This window comes from Phascolarctos cinereus, unplaced genomic scaffold (assembly GCF_003287225.1).
Source record: "Phascolarctos cinereus isolate Bilbo 61053 unplaced genomic scaffold, phaCin_HiC Scaffold_5;HRSCAF=322, whole genome shotgun sequence".
NCBI classification, from domain to species: Eukaryota; Metazoa; Chordata; class Mammalia; order Diprotodontia; family Phascolarctidae; genus Phascolarctos; species Phascolarctos cinereus.
The window spans coordinates 410,179,652-410,194,625 of NW_027555958.1; the positions used below are offsets into that span (position 1 = coordinate 410,179,652).

Below are 14,974 nucleotides of genomic sequence, written 5' to 3' on the forward strand. Positions count from 1 at the left end.
ATGGCCAAGGGAGGACATTATGGGCATGGGCAACAATGTGAACAAATGCACCATGGTGAGAAAGCACTGGGTATGTATGCCTGGGCAGGAAGTAAAACCAGTTTGCCTGGAGCGTAGAGGTCATAGAAGGAAATAATAGGAGATAAGCCTGGAAAAGGTGTTTCTGTATTTGTATGGCTGCAAAACACAGAACACAACAACTTCCAAAGCATTAAAAATGAATATCATAGACAGGGCAATTGAGAGGCACATGGTGGGCATAGGCCGGCTGCAATATCTAACACTTGGGAATCTTTGAAGAAGAGGAGTAAAGGATGTCACTGGGGACGTGGACAACAGGAGAGGAAGACATTCAGGTCACGTGGTGAGAGTGAGGGAGAAGAGGTAGACTGAGTGCTCTCCTGGCACCCTTGTGATGTCAGCAGGAAGGAAGGAAGGAAATCTTCAGCATGCTGAGTAATCCCCTTATGGGATTCTTATGAGAGCACACGGATGAGAATTGCACAGGATGGGCAGACGAGGATTTCAAATTATTTCATTTAGTTGTTTCACTCATTCAGAAGTGACTCAATACCATGGTCCCATGGGCCTCATATAAAACCAGAAGTCACAGCCATGTTGATTAGTCAGTCAGTCAGCTATCATGTATAAAGTGCCTACTATGTTCTAGGCACTGGGGATGTGGGGAAAGGCAAAAAACAGTCCTTGTTCTCAAGGGGCTTGCAGTCTAATGGGGGAGATAACACACAAAAAAACCATGTAACAATAAGATATATCCATGCTAAACTGGGGATAGTCTTAGAGGGAAGAGACTAAGATTAAAGAGGCCTGGGAAAGGCTTCTTGCAGCAGATAGGAGTTTAGGTGAGACTTGAAGTTAGCTAGAGAAGCCACAAGGCCAAGATGGAAAAGGGGAATATTCTAAGCATCTCCCTGATCTCTCAGTAATTCCCTTCCCCCTTAGACACCACATGGCATTTTGCTGTAACACTCTTAATAAACTTATAATCACGTACTAAAGTTATTTGCATTTTTTGCCTTATCCTTCTATTAGATAGTAAGTGCCATGAGGATAGAGACCACTGCTTAACTAAACTTTGTCTTTTCCCCAGTGCCTGACATTCAGTGTATACTCGGTAAATAGTTATTGAGGGACAATGGAAGGACAGGTCACACATCAAGATGGTGTCTTTCAGCATTCAGCTGGGCTGAATGAAAATGCTCAGAGTCAGGAGACAGAATGATATGTACAAGGAAGAGCAAAGAGGCCAATGTCACTGAATTGCAGAATATGAGGTGGGGAGCAAGGTGTAAGAAGTCAAGAAAGGTAGGAAGGGGCCAGATTATGAAGGATTTTTATATTGGATCCTGGAGGTGATAGGGAGCTCCTGGAGTTTATTAAGTGGGGTGGGGGGGTGATATGGTCAGACCTGCATTTTAGGAAGATTGTTTGATGTCTGAATGGAGCATGGACTGGAGTGAGGAGAGAATTGGGGTAGGAAGGCCGATCAGCAGGCTATTGCAATAGTCCAGGCTTGATGAAAGCATGCATCTGGGTAGTGGCAGTATTAGAGAAGAGAAGGTGGAATATGTGAGAGATGTTAGCCACAGATTGGATATGGGGTGTGTAATAGAATGAGGAGTTGAAGTTGGCCCCCTAATTTTTGAGCCTAGGTGAATGGGAAGATGGTGGTTCTCTCAACAGTAATAGGCAAGTTAGGAAGAGGGAAAGGGAGAAAGATGATAAATTCAGTTTGGGGTATGTTGAGTTTAAGATATCTTCTTTGAGATGTCTGGTGGATAAGGAGTGAGAAATGGGGAGGAATTGAGGTTGACATCTGATTTTTGAGCTTGGGTAAAAGGTAGGATGGTAAGTAATAGATAAGTTAGGAAGAGGGGTGGGGGTGGCAGTGGGGCGGCAGATAAATTCAATTTGGTCACATTGACTTTATGATATCTACAGGACATTCAGGTTGAGATGTCTAATAATAATAGGCAGCTGGAGATTTGGGACTAGAGGTCAAGATAGGTTAGGAGTGGATAAGTAGATTTGAGAGACTTTTGTGTAGAATTGATAACAGAATCAATGAAAGCCAAGAAGGTCACCAAATGATAATGTAGAGGGAGAAGAGAAGAAGAGCCTTGAGGAACCCCCATGCTTAGTGGAAATGATATGGATGATAATCTAGCGAAGGGGAAGAAGCAGTCAGGTAGGAGGAGAACCAGGAGAGAGCAGTGTCATGAAAACCGAGGAGACGGAGAGTAATCCAGGAAAAAGTGATTGAGGTTTCAGAGAGGTCAAAATGGATGGCAGTTGAGAAAAGGCCATTAAGTTTGACAGCTGAGAGATCTTCAGCAACCTTAGAGAGAACAGTTTTGGTTGAATGGTGAGGAAACCAGAATGCAAAGAGAGTGGGAGCAAAAGAAATGGAGTCACTCGTTGTAGATGACCCACTCAAAGAGCTTAGCCACCAAAGGGAGGAGAGATATAGGACGACAGCTTGTAAGCTTGGACATATCAGGGGATGGTTTTTTGAGGATAAAAGAGACATGAGAATGTTTGTGGGCAGCAGGGAAGCAACCAATAGACAGGAAGCAGTTATAGGGATGACCGTGGGGGCAATCTGTTAGAGAGCATGGGATGAAATAGGGTCACCTGTGCATGTAGAAGGGCTTGCCTTGGTAAGAAGGACGACCTCTTCATATGGAATGAGTGAGTGAGGAGATAGTGGCAGAAAGCACCTGAATGAAGTGAGATGAGGACATGATTTCAATTTTTTTCAATGAAATAAGGGTAGGAGGTGAGGGAATTGTGGAAGGTTTAAGGAGGGGTAAAAAGGTTTAGAAAAGACCTTGTGGTGAGTGGGATAGTATGTTAATCATTGAGGAATGAGTTCACATAGGTTAACATTACAGAAGTTCAGCCTGGCAGTGGAGTTGTCCCAGGGTGTCAGGGTATGGCTGAAATGGTGTTGGAGTGGGTGGGGTGGTACAGATGGTTTCTGGCCAGGGGCAAGGCAAGCTCTATGAAGTTGTAGATGGCAAAAGAGGGTGTTTGGAGTAGGATGGAAGGTCATGGACCAGGCGATCCTCATGGAAATGTAGGTGACCAGAGAGGGTGCCTGCCTGGAGTGAGATGGAATTGTGAATACAGACAAGCCCAGTGGAGCAGTAGATGGCCCCAGAGGGTGTCTAGAGCTTCCTGCTGTCTTACCCTGGTAGTATATGTCCTAGTAGAATGAAAAGGGAAAGATGAGAGAAAAAAACTATAGTGAGCACCTTTCATTATAGGAGTACACGAGAGATGGTGAAAAACAGAGATATTGTATGTACAAAGGATTGCCTCATTCTTTTTAGATAGTGATGATCTACTTTTCCTGCTCTTAAGGCCACAGATTTAGAGACAGAAGAAATCTCTGAGGAAATAGTGACCAACCCCTTCATTTTATAGGTGAAGAATTGAGGCCCAGAGAAGTTAAGTAACTTGTGTAAAGGAACACAAGTAATTGGCAGACTCTGGATTTGAACTCAGGCCATCTATATTCAAATCAAGGCCCCTTTATATGTTACCACGGTGTCCCTCTGGGCAACAGAGATATAGCGAGAGGGTAGTAGTTGGCGTGTGTGCACGTGCCTTAGCTCTTTGGCCTCAGGCCACGTATCACTGGTGCATAGGTACAGTGTGACCCTAAGCCTGCAGAACAAGGGTTCTTAACCCTTTTTTGTGTGTCCTGGACCCCTTTGTTGGGCTAGTTAGGTCTATTGGACACCTCACCATCTTGTTTTTAAATACATAAAATACACAGTACTATAGAGGAAACTAATTATATTAAAATACAAGTATCAACATACTTTTTGAAAGGCAAATTCTCTGGCCCCAGGTTAAGAATCCCTGTTTTAGAAAGCCAACTAGTGCTGAAGCCAGACCTTCACCTCTGTGAGACTGCAGATTGGGAAAGAATGCCTCTGACAGATTTGAACAACCTTGGGTGTGCATGCTGACTATGGAACATAGGCCAGTTTTCTTTGGTACCCAGATTGGTAGCTAGCTGTGGCAATAGCTCCCATCTCTGCTGCTTTCCAGCTGGCTCATCTGCACCATCTTCCTACTCCCATCTTGTGAGAAGGAAAAGTGTAAGAATTTCAGCACATTTTTCAAAAGTTGTCAATTGGTTTAGGACATTGATAACAAGGCCTGTTACCATGTTGTGACTTTGGCTCTTTGAGTCTATCAGTAGCTTACCAGATCACCTTTGCCAATTGCCAGGAATTTGGATGCACCAGAGGTCATTGAGAATACAATTGTTAGCGTCATCATAAAAGTGTTGGAATTAACCATTAGATCTGTTGGCCTTGGGTAGGTTTGAAATATAAGTATTCAGTTAGGCAATCTTTGTACGTAGTCTTATGGCTCTCAGTTCAGATATCTATAAATCTATACACATTTTCTATGTGTCTTATCCCATTGCTAGCTTACAGTCTCCAATAGAGCAGGCTTTCGAACTTTATCTCTCATAGAATCTCAGAGTTGGAAGGGCCCTCAGACACCATTTAGCTTAATTCCTTTCCTACCTGGAAGAATCTCATCTATAATAGACCTGACATATGGGCATTCAGCCTTTGCTTGAAAGACTTGGGGTGAAGGGGGAACCCACTACCTCCAAAGCAGGCCACTCTACTTTTGAATGGTTCTAATTCTTAGTATGCTTTTCCTTATAGCAAGACTCAGTTTGACTTTTTTGGGGGTAAATCCTACTCATTTCCTCCAGAGCCTCCAGAACAAGACTATTCCTTCTTCCATATGACAGCCCTTGGTCCCCAGCACAGTTGTCTGCCTGATAAATGCTTTATGTTGATTACCATGATTATCACGACCAGCATGTAGTACATAGCCTTCTCTTTTTCTGTCTTGTTAGAGGGAGTTTTTTTACATAGTTGGAGGTTTTAGCTCAGCCTATGGATTCCAGGTCGTGTAGGTGTTTCTAGCTACATTCAGAAGGGCAGACCAAGGACAGTGTTTCAACGGTGGGAGGTCAAGACAGACTGCACTCTCTTTTAGTGCCTTATTAATTCAACCTTTTACTAGTATGAACAAAAACATGTTGGGATTGGTTAATTGTTCTGAACTCAGTTGAAATTGTGGCACCCTGTTTTTGTTCATGTGATTTCCCCATTAAGGTTGATTAATTAAAAAAAAAAAGATGCCACAAAGATGACCACCATTGGGCAATCTTTTTCCTAGGGTTGGGAGATGAAATTGTGGAAGATCAGAGATGTGGCTTTGAGGCTGAAGCTCACAGGACATGTCTGATATCAGCATTTCTCTTCAATGTCTTCCTTGTCCAGGCTTCAGAGCAGTACATGACCCAGATGTGGGTGACAGGAGACATTCAGAGAAATACAGACCTAGCTCATGATCTCCTGGCTGCCTCCCCTGGAGGCAGCAGATAGAGCCACCCACAACACTGAAGAAGACAACAAAGGAAATCCAGGCCATTGACATGGGAGCTGCTTCAGTGTCTTACTTGGTTTTTCACTGCCCCGCCCTTCTTTACACTGCACTGGCCACCTTATCAGGCAGTACTGGGCTGGTTTAAATATCTGCTCTTTTCCTGAATAGGTTGTTAATGAAGCCCCTAAATTTCATTTCCTGTGCATTGCTACAGCTATGTTTCCAGCCTTTCTCTTGCTGACAGATTTAAATGAATTACAATGCCCGCCTATAAGATGATATATGAGTTATATTTTAACAAATGTAAGACTTAATATTTTAACAAATTTACCAGAACCTGTAAATCCAAAAAAGCATGATGCTTTCAAGTAATCATCATGGGAGTCACACTTATTTGCTGCCATTGCTTATAAATATTTTTAAAACTCTTGAGACTTGCCCTAGAAACCTATCAACAAGCTACATAATAATAGCCTATAGTTACATAATTGTTTTTAATTGCAAAAGACTTTGCATCTGTGCTCTCATTTGATATTCACAGCAACACTTTGAGGTAGGTCAAATAGGATATCTCCATTTTACATAGGAAGAAACTGAGGCTCAGAAAAGTTATGTACCCCCCCTAAAGTCACACAATAAAGATACAATATGAAGCCTACACTGTACTGCCACATAAGAAAATATCTCATTATTTAAAGGTTATAGGTTTTTTTTTCCCCAGGTGGACCAACCATTTTATTTTCCTCCTATCAGTTCAGGAATGTCGATGGACAGATAACTCTTTACATGGGCTTTGAAGGGTCTGGGGGGCAGCACCAGCAGGTCTGGAGCTGGGGTGGGGGTGTCGGGACCCATTCCTCACTAACTTGCTGCAGATGGCACAGCTCACACAGTAATGTAGTTTCACATACAGTTTGGGCAGCACGTAGGAGTCAAAGACGCTGGCCTCGGAGATGTCTCTGAAGGCCGCAGCTTCCACGATGTCGCGGATGACGGACTTCTTCATGGCCTTGTTCTTGGGCACACAGTGAGCAGTTGGTGCGGCGGACTGGCTGGATGTGGCTGCGGCCCTTTGTGGCTTGCCCCTTTTTTCTGCTCTCTGTCATCTTGGAAGCCACGAACCCCAAAAGCTAGAGGTTTTTTTTTTAATTTTCCTGCTTTGACCCCCTATCTTATTCATTGAACATGGCTCCAGGTGACTTGGTTCCATAAATCAAGTTGATCCTTAATGGTCAAAGCTTTGCCATAGGTAGGGATGTTGAAAAAGAAATTGCCCCACGGGCTCTGAAGGTAGTTTTAGTTCCCGAAGAAATACTTACAGGTGTTTTGTTTTAAGCAGGGTTGGATTAAGTGCTTTGCCATCCAAGGCACAGGTAGGCTGGGGCTGCTGCTGCCGAGGAAGAGAGGAGAGGCACTGATTGTTGGTACTGGTGGCCATATTCTTTTAATTCCTCTGCTTTTAAGTCACTCTCCTTCCTTTCTCAAGGAATTCACTGTTTGGTTCACAATCTTCCACTCCTCCCCGATGCCTGCCCTCATTCTTGGATAGTTGCTCCTTGTGTTGACATCTCTCCAAACACCCTAGCCTAGGGATGAAAGACCTGCGCCTCGAGGCCACATGTGGCCTTCTAAGTCCTTGGGTGCAGTCTTTTGACTGAGTCCAAATTTTACAGAACAAATCCTTTTATGAAGGGGATTTGTGCTGTGAAGTTTGGATTCAGTCAAAGGCCCACCCTTGAAGACCTAGAGGGCCACATACTGCCTCCAGGCCACAAGTTCCCCACCCCTGCCCTAGCTCCTAATTTTTTAACCTTGATTACCATGACCAGAATCTCTACTCCATTTCAGCCACCTGCAGGGAGAGTTACACCTTAGATTATAGAATCACAGGATTTGAGAATCAGAAAAGACACCTCAGGTCAGTCCAGAGGTTCCCAAACTTGGCTACATGTACCCCCAGGGACAGGGCATCTAGGTGGTACAGTGGATAGAGCAGTGAGCCTGGAGTCAGAAAGACCTGAGTTCAAATCCCACCTTCGATACTTACTAGCTGTGTGACCCTGGGAAAGTCACTTTACCATGTTTTTCTTAGTTTCCTCAACTGTCAAATGAGCTGGAGAAGGAAATGGCAAACCACTTTAGTATCTTTGCCAAGAAAACCTCAGATGGGGTCATGAAGAGTTGGGACAGGACTGAACTGATTCAGCAACACCCCCAAGGAGAATGAGAACCTTGTCAAGGGGATGCAAGCAGTGGTGTGCTGGTAAATGTTTAACAATTGGCTGTCCAAAAAAATGTACATAGAACACATTTTTAAGTTTACATGCATTACCATTTTCTCCATGACTTAAATCTAGAAAAAAAAGTCAAGCATTATTTTGCAGCATTTGCTGATTTCAGAGAGGTAAATTCTTATACGGAACATTTAATAATCCACTCTCAGGAGCTTATACAAGTCAGTTCCAGCACACCCCTGGATACAGGGAATATTTGGCAAATAACTATATTATCCTATTGTACTTAATCTATTTTATTTTAAAATTATATGCATAGTAAGCTCTAGAATTTGTTTCATTTCATATTGAATAGGAGTTATGAGAAGGTTTGCTAAAAGTCAGAGGGTATGGAGATTGTTAAAGGCTGGGAACCGCTATCTAGTCCAAGCTATGCACAAAAGCAATACATACACACATAGAAACACAAAAGGATAGAGTGCTGGACTTGGAGTCAGGAAGACTTGAGTTCCAATGTGGCCTTAGACATATACTAGCTGAGTGACCTTGGGCAAGTCATTTTACCTCTGCTTTAATCTACTGGAGAAGGAAATGCCAAACCACTCGTATCTTTGCCGAGGAAACCTCAACGATAGTATTGACATACTATGGCCCATGGGGTCACAAAGAGTGGGTCATGACTGAACAATAACAACAAAGCATTTATATAACTTGTTAAGGTTTGCGAAGCGCTTTACACGTTATTTCATTTGATCTTCACAACAACCCTATGAGGAGAGAAAACTGAGGCTACAAGGCTAAGCAACTTGTTGGGGTTACTTAGTGTCTGAGGAGGGATTCGAACACAGGTCTCTCTGCCTCAAATCCAGCACTCCATCTACTACATCAGCAATGAGGATCCCAAACTATCCCCTTCCCATGGTCTTGACCTGAAATTCCACTCCTAGCCTTCCAGCTCTCTTCTCTTCCTCTGTCCTCCTAAACTTCCTTTGTCTTCAGCACTCCCTGTGTGTGGTCCTCTCTGTCCCTCCCACATCTTCCAGCCAATCACCCTCCTCTAGCCTCCCTTTTCTCTCTTCACAGTCTATTCTAGAGTTAACCAGTTGGTTGTTTTAATAAATGCTCATTGAATTAGATAGTTAATGATTCTGATGAATAAAGCACCACATTCGAGGAAAAGAATTGAAAAGCGTTCATGAGCCAGTCTTTGATTATTCCGTTATTTTTGTTGTCAAATTATTTCAGTCATGGTGGACTTTCCATAACCTCATTGTGGGTTTTTTTTTTTGGCAGATACTGGAGTGGTTTGCCATTTCCTTCTCCAGCTCATTTTATAGATGAGGAAACTGAGGCAAACAGGGTCACACTTGCCCAGGGTCACACAGCTAGTAAGTGTCTCAAGTCAAATTTGAACTCAGATCTTCCTGACTCCAGCCCTGGCCCTCTATCCACTGTGCCACCTAGCTGCCTCAAGAATTTATTATTCTGGTGTCCTGCCAATCCTCGATCTTGGGTCACCTCCACCATCTGCCTTCTTTCATGCTACTCCAAGGTTGCTGAGAATGTGGCTGGCTGGTGGTAGTCATGTAATGGTTTGCACTACAAATTCAATCTATCTAATTGCAAACTACCCTTATGGTTGCATATCAATCACTTTATCCTTTTCTAATTGATGGTTTAGCATATTGCCCACAGCAGCAGCTGTTTCCAGTCTTCTCTGTCTTTCTCGTCTCTCTCTCTGTCTCTCTCTTTCTCTCTTCTCTCTCTCTTTCTCTCTTCTCTCTCTCTTCTCTCTCCTCTCTCTCTCTCTCTCTCTCTCTCTCTCTCTCTCTCCTCTCTGTCTCTCTCTGTCTCTCTCTGTCTCTGTCTCTCTCTCTGTCTCTCTGTCTCTCTCTGTCTCTCTCTCTTTCTCTCTTCTCTCTCTCTTTCTCTCTTCTCTCTCTCTTCTCTCTCCTCTCTCTCGCTCTCTCTCTCTTTCTCTCTCTCTCTCTCTCTCTCTTTCTCTCTTCTCTCTCCTCTCTCTCTTCTCTCTCTCTCTCTCTCTCTCTCTCTCTCTCTCTCTCTCTCTCTCTTCTTCTCTCTCTCTTCTCTCTGTCTCTCTCTCTCACTCTCTCTGTCTCTCTCTCTCTCTCTGTCTCTCTCCCTCTTTCTTCAACTTTCCTGCTTTATTGAGAATACTGAGCCAGTCTGTCATAAACTCTCTAGTCCCTCCTCACTCTATACCCCCAAACCTCCCTAAAGCTCCTTCTAGGCTTTCTTTCAGTTTTGTCTCAGAGGATAACTTGAGTTTACAAGGTTGTTATCTTCACTTGGAATCCTTGCTCCTCCACACCTCTTCCTAATGGGTATGGACATGCCTCCTGGAACCTTATTAAGAGGACGAAAAGACAACTCTGGTTTAAGTCTTAATGACAGGGTCTGTTAGGTGAATGGGTTAGTCTGGGGCTGCCCCTTGGTACCTCCCAGGGAATGGGTTTCAGTACCTGGGACTGGAACCTCAAGATGATTTCACTGGTCTGGACTCCTGAGGGAGGAGCCTCCCCTTTATGTGGGTCTATAGAAGTGAGCCTGCAGACCTCCTCAGCCCTTTTGGCTTTTTTCCTTGTTTTCTTTTTCTTCTGCAGAGATTCTGCCAGACAGCTGAGGAGGTCCTTAGAGGAGGGGTGTGTGTCTGCCCTGCACCCCCCATCAGCCTTCCTTGTGCTTAGAGTGGCCTGACGTAGGATGAGACAATAGAAGTAAGAAGTAACAGGATCAGTCCCTCCTTGGAACATGAGATCCCACTTTGTGTTGACGTTTTCTTTGAGCAACAGGCATTTTGAAACATACTCTGAAAAGTACAATTTATGTCTCCCAGTTATGTGAAGTTAGGGGAGTTCTTCTGTGGGAGAGGATTTTTAATAGTTTTAGTAAAAGACATTTCAAGTGCTCTGTGTTGGGCATTTTCATCAGCTTCCTGGAAGAAAACAGATTAAATAATGCGGTAGAACTCAATGAAAGGAAAAGCAAAAGAAAAAGGGCAACAACAAACTCTTTCAACCCGGATGACAGTCCTCCCAGTGGGAGCAGTCTGTTCAGATGAAAGGAAAGAAAGCGTGGTAGGGGGCAGTGAAATTAGCTTTGGAGGCTACTTTTTCACTCACTCTATTGCTTTGAGGGTTTAGAAGTTTTACATGAACCTGAGCCGCTCAGGCCCTGAGCAGGGGACCTGACAGTGTTCTGAGTAAACAGTCATAGACAGGTTGTCCCACAGGCAGCTAGCCAGCCTGGACTTTGCTCTGATTAATCAGTTCAGGAGAGGCTGGGCAGTTGTAAAGGTAACTTCGAGAGTCTGTGAGAGTCAGGGGACAAGTAGGTATCAGTGTATGTGGCAGCTGGACTTTGACAGTTTCTTCCAGAAAAGGAGTAACAGACTCATTCCAAGGAGGTTTTTAAAGCTACTGAAGTTGGAAGGAGGGGATCTGATCCGAGCTGGTGTACGCACGGTATGTTATGCACGTGTTGGGCCCCGTGTCCTGGCTTTGGCAGGGGACCTCCTGTAACAGTCAGCTCTGAAATGACAGTTCTAGGAGTGTTGTTTATTTTGGTGTGTAGGTAGGTATATCACTTCTCTGTCAGATGGCTCATGAACGCTTTTCAATTCTTTCCCTCGAATGTGGTGCTTTATTCATCAGAATCATTAAATATCTAATTCTATGAGCATTTATTAAGCACCTGCTCTAGACTCAGAACTCTCCTAGGCACCAGAGATACAAAGTCAAAGATGAAAAAAGTCCCTGCCCACAAGAAGTTCACAATCTATTGAGAGAACGATGTGTACGCAGAACATTAAATACAAAATCTTTATAACGTAATTTCTGGGGGGAGGGCACAGGGCTATTAGTAAGAATAGTTTACTAGCAATACTATAGGGATTCTAGGGGGCATAATGGAAAAGTAAGGTAGAATAAGATGCGGTCACATAAGGAAAGGGATTGATATGAAGGATTATGAGCAAGTGAGCAATGGTAGCCAGGGAAGGGACCTTTAGACTTGGCAACCTATAGTTGCGAAGTAGAGCCAGAGGGCAGTAGATTGTCATGCCCTCCACAGAAGCAGTGGTCACGTTGATTTGATTATCAGTTGCTGATTGATAGGTGGGAGGGACAGGGGTGTTGTTTTGGCAAAGGAGAACACATGTTTTGATTTCTGCAATGTGACTGGTGTCTTGACTGTGGTGTGTCTGTCCAGTGGAAATTTTAGGGAGACTATAGGTAAGCAGTGTGCTCATAGGGATTCTACTATGTTCCAAGGGCGTAAAGCCCAGCAGGATCTCTGGAGATTCCCAAAGCCCTGTCACTGTATTCAAAGTCATTGTGTCTGCTCTCTGTAGGTCTGCCACAAAGGACTTTCATTGCACCTTGTTTAGGCAATGGAGAGGGGTGGTTCTGGTAAGACAATGCCTCAGATTGTGAGTGTAACTGAAGAAGGGGTCTGCCGATAGACAGACCTAAGAGTTCCCATGCTGGTCCTTTGTTGAAATTCAGGAGTGCATTTCTACTACTCCCTGCTAAGTTTTGGATTTCTGGTTCTCATACACTAATGGAGGATGCCCACTTTGTTTGAATGCATTCTTTTGACTTTTTGCTCTGGTGGGAATCTTGATCTTATGCTTGGAGTTTTAAGGGTAGATCAGATTGGACTAGACTGAGCAGAACTTTGCCATCCTGAAATGCTTCCTGAGGGAGAAGAGGGGATCAGGGCTGAAATGGCCCAGGCATCCAGAAAACAGACTAGGTAAGGATGGCTTCTGGATATTGCATGGGAGGCAGTCATCCACTAAGTATTTATTAAGCAGCTATTATGTGCTAGGCACTGTGCTAAATGCTAGAGGTGAAAAGAAAGGTAAAAGACAGTACCTGTCCTCAAGGAGCTCATAATCTAGTGCAAGAGGCAACAAAGCAGATAAATATTTACCAACTATGTACAGGATAAAAATAAAGTTATCAACAGAAGGAAGGCACTAGAATTAGGAGGGACTGGGAAGGGCTTCCTGTAAGGAGGTGAGATTTTAGTTGGTGCTTGAAGGAAGCTGAAGGAGCTGGGAGGTGATAAGGGGAGAGAACATTCCAGGCATGAGAGATAGCCTGAGAAAATAACTAGAGCAGAGAGATGGAGTGTCTTGTTCTTGACAGAGCAAAGAGGACAGGGTCGCTGGATTGAAAGGCGTGTAATGTAGGGAGAATTTAGGTTATGAAGGGCTTTTAGTGCCTAACAGAAGATTTTATATTTGATTCTGGAGGTGATAGGGAGCCATTTGAGTTCATTGGATTCAGGGGTACCATGGTCAGATCTGTTCTTTAGGAAAATCACTTTAGCAATGAATGGAGAATGGATTGTAGTGGGGAGGCGATCCACCAGCAGGCTATTGTAGTAGTCCAGTAGTGAGGTGATGAGGGCCCGAACCTGAATGGTGGCAGAGTCATAGGAGAGAACAGGACATATTCAGGAGATGTTGTAAAGAGGAGCAGCAGATTGGATATGGAGGTGTGAGGATGAGAGATAGTTAGGAGACAAGAGTGACAGCTAGGGGACTGAGAGGATGGTGTTGCCCTTGACAGTAATAGAGAAGTTTGGTAAGTGGTGGGTTGGATTTAGCTTGAGGTATTATACTGACTTGAGTCCCAATAATGGAACTTGAGTAGTGGAACACAACTAACTGTCCCACTTTCCCAGGTAGCACAGTGGACAGAGTACTGGGTCTGGAGTCAGGAAGACCTGCTTTCCAATCCTGTCTACTAGCTGTGTGACCCTGGGCAAGAGTCCCTTAACCTCTGTTGACCTCCATTTTCTCGTCTGAAAATGAGGCTAATAATAGCATCTACGTCTGAAGGTTGTTATAAAGCTTTATACATGCTAGCTATTATTAGAACGAGCGTGCCTTTCATCTTTTCCCTTTACTGGAAGTAAGTAGGAGGAACTGTGCTTAGAGAGTTACTTAGGGATATAAGAAAGATATCTTTTGGAGAAGAAGCTTCACTTTTCTTTCTACTTAAAGAATAGCTTTGGTTGTTCATATTGAAATAAAAATACTTCTTTGTATCTCCCACCGGACCTTTCATATTTGTTGAATGAATCGAATGAATGGATGCATGTGTGAACAGATGAATGGATGGATGAATTAATGAGCAAACATATGGTATAATGCAGCACAAATCTGCTAAATTGATTTTTTTCATTTTTATCAACTTTGTTTAAATAGTCAGCTCCCATGATTCCCTCTACATTAACTGGCTTAGATACATTTCTTCTATTGTTTCTAAATATGATTGATATAGTATTTAAATATGATTAATATCATTGTCAAGTTACTTAATTCATGCTCGTTTCACACTTTTCAGACACATTCAGTGTCTGAAATGTCCTTTACATCCATCTGAAAGTGTCTTAGGAAGCAGGTTGAGATGGTTATTTTTGTTCAGTCTAACACTGGGCCATGTACCGATGTGTTCTTAAATTTTGATGATGATGAGTAGGAGGATTTGGATGAGGATAATGACGATGATGATGATGACAAGTAGCGTTTTCTCTTTGGTCCACAGGAAGATAAAGCAGCTGCAACACTGATTCAATCAACACTCAAGAGAAACTCTGAGGACAGCCAGGGATGGAGCCCTGGGTTCCTGTTCCACAGCCTCAGCCCCAAGGGAGGCCTGCAGCACAGCCTAAGGGGCTTCAGAGGGGTGGCTATCACAAGCTGATGATCCCTCAACCTCAGCAAAGTGGTGAGAAGTTCTACCAGTGGTCAGACCTTCGAGGGGGCCCTCCATCATGGCCAAATCAATGGGCAGACTACCAGTGGACAAACCACCCATATATGGCAGGGGATCAGAGTAGGCCTCATTCTGGGACTGAATATCATTCTGGGACTGAATATTATGAAGGTGGTTATCCCAGTCAGCTGTATCCCAGGTAAGTCTGGACTTGGGTAGAACCAGCATTGACATCTCCTAAAAAGTAGGGAAGAAATGATTTAAATGATAGGATTTTGATAGCTAGGGTTTCTTAAACAGGCTAGGCTGAGAGACTTCTTTTCTTCATTTACTTTTCACTCTATCCTCCTCTGTACTGTTTCCTTAGCAACTCCCCTCTTTGTCTGTGCCAAATTCTTTTTGCTTCCAAATTGGTTACAGTGACTGAGGATAAATGGCTGTGAACTCAACCCATTCCTTTCTCTTATTTCTTCCCCTATAGTCCCTTTGTGAGCCTACAGCCATGTGGTCAATAATAAAGGTTTAACTAGGAATTAG

The 14,974-nt window shown here is 43.6% G+C and overlaps 1 protein-coding gene across 1 annotated transcript in view; it reads left to right on the forward strand.

Moving 5' to 3' along the window:
- Positions 1-14,974, forward strand: part of SEC16B (SEC16 homolog B, endoplasmic reticulum export factor) — an 82,837-nt gene that overhangs the window by 8,846 nt on the left and 59,017 nt on the right. Inside the window, 1 exon segment of the mRNA XM_078156479.1 lies at positions 14,267-14,636. Within this exon segment, the coding sequence (XP_078012605.1) occupies positions 14,332-14,636 (305 nt within the window). The 5' untranslated portion in view covers positions 14,267-14,331.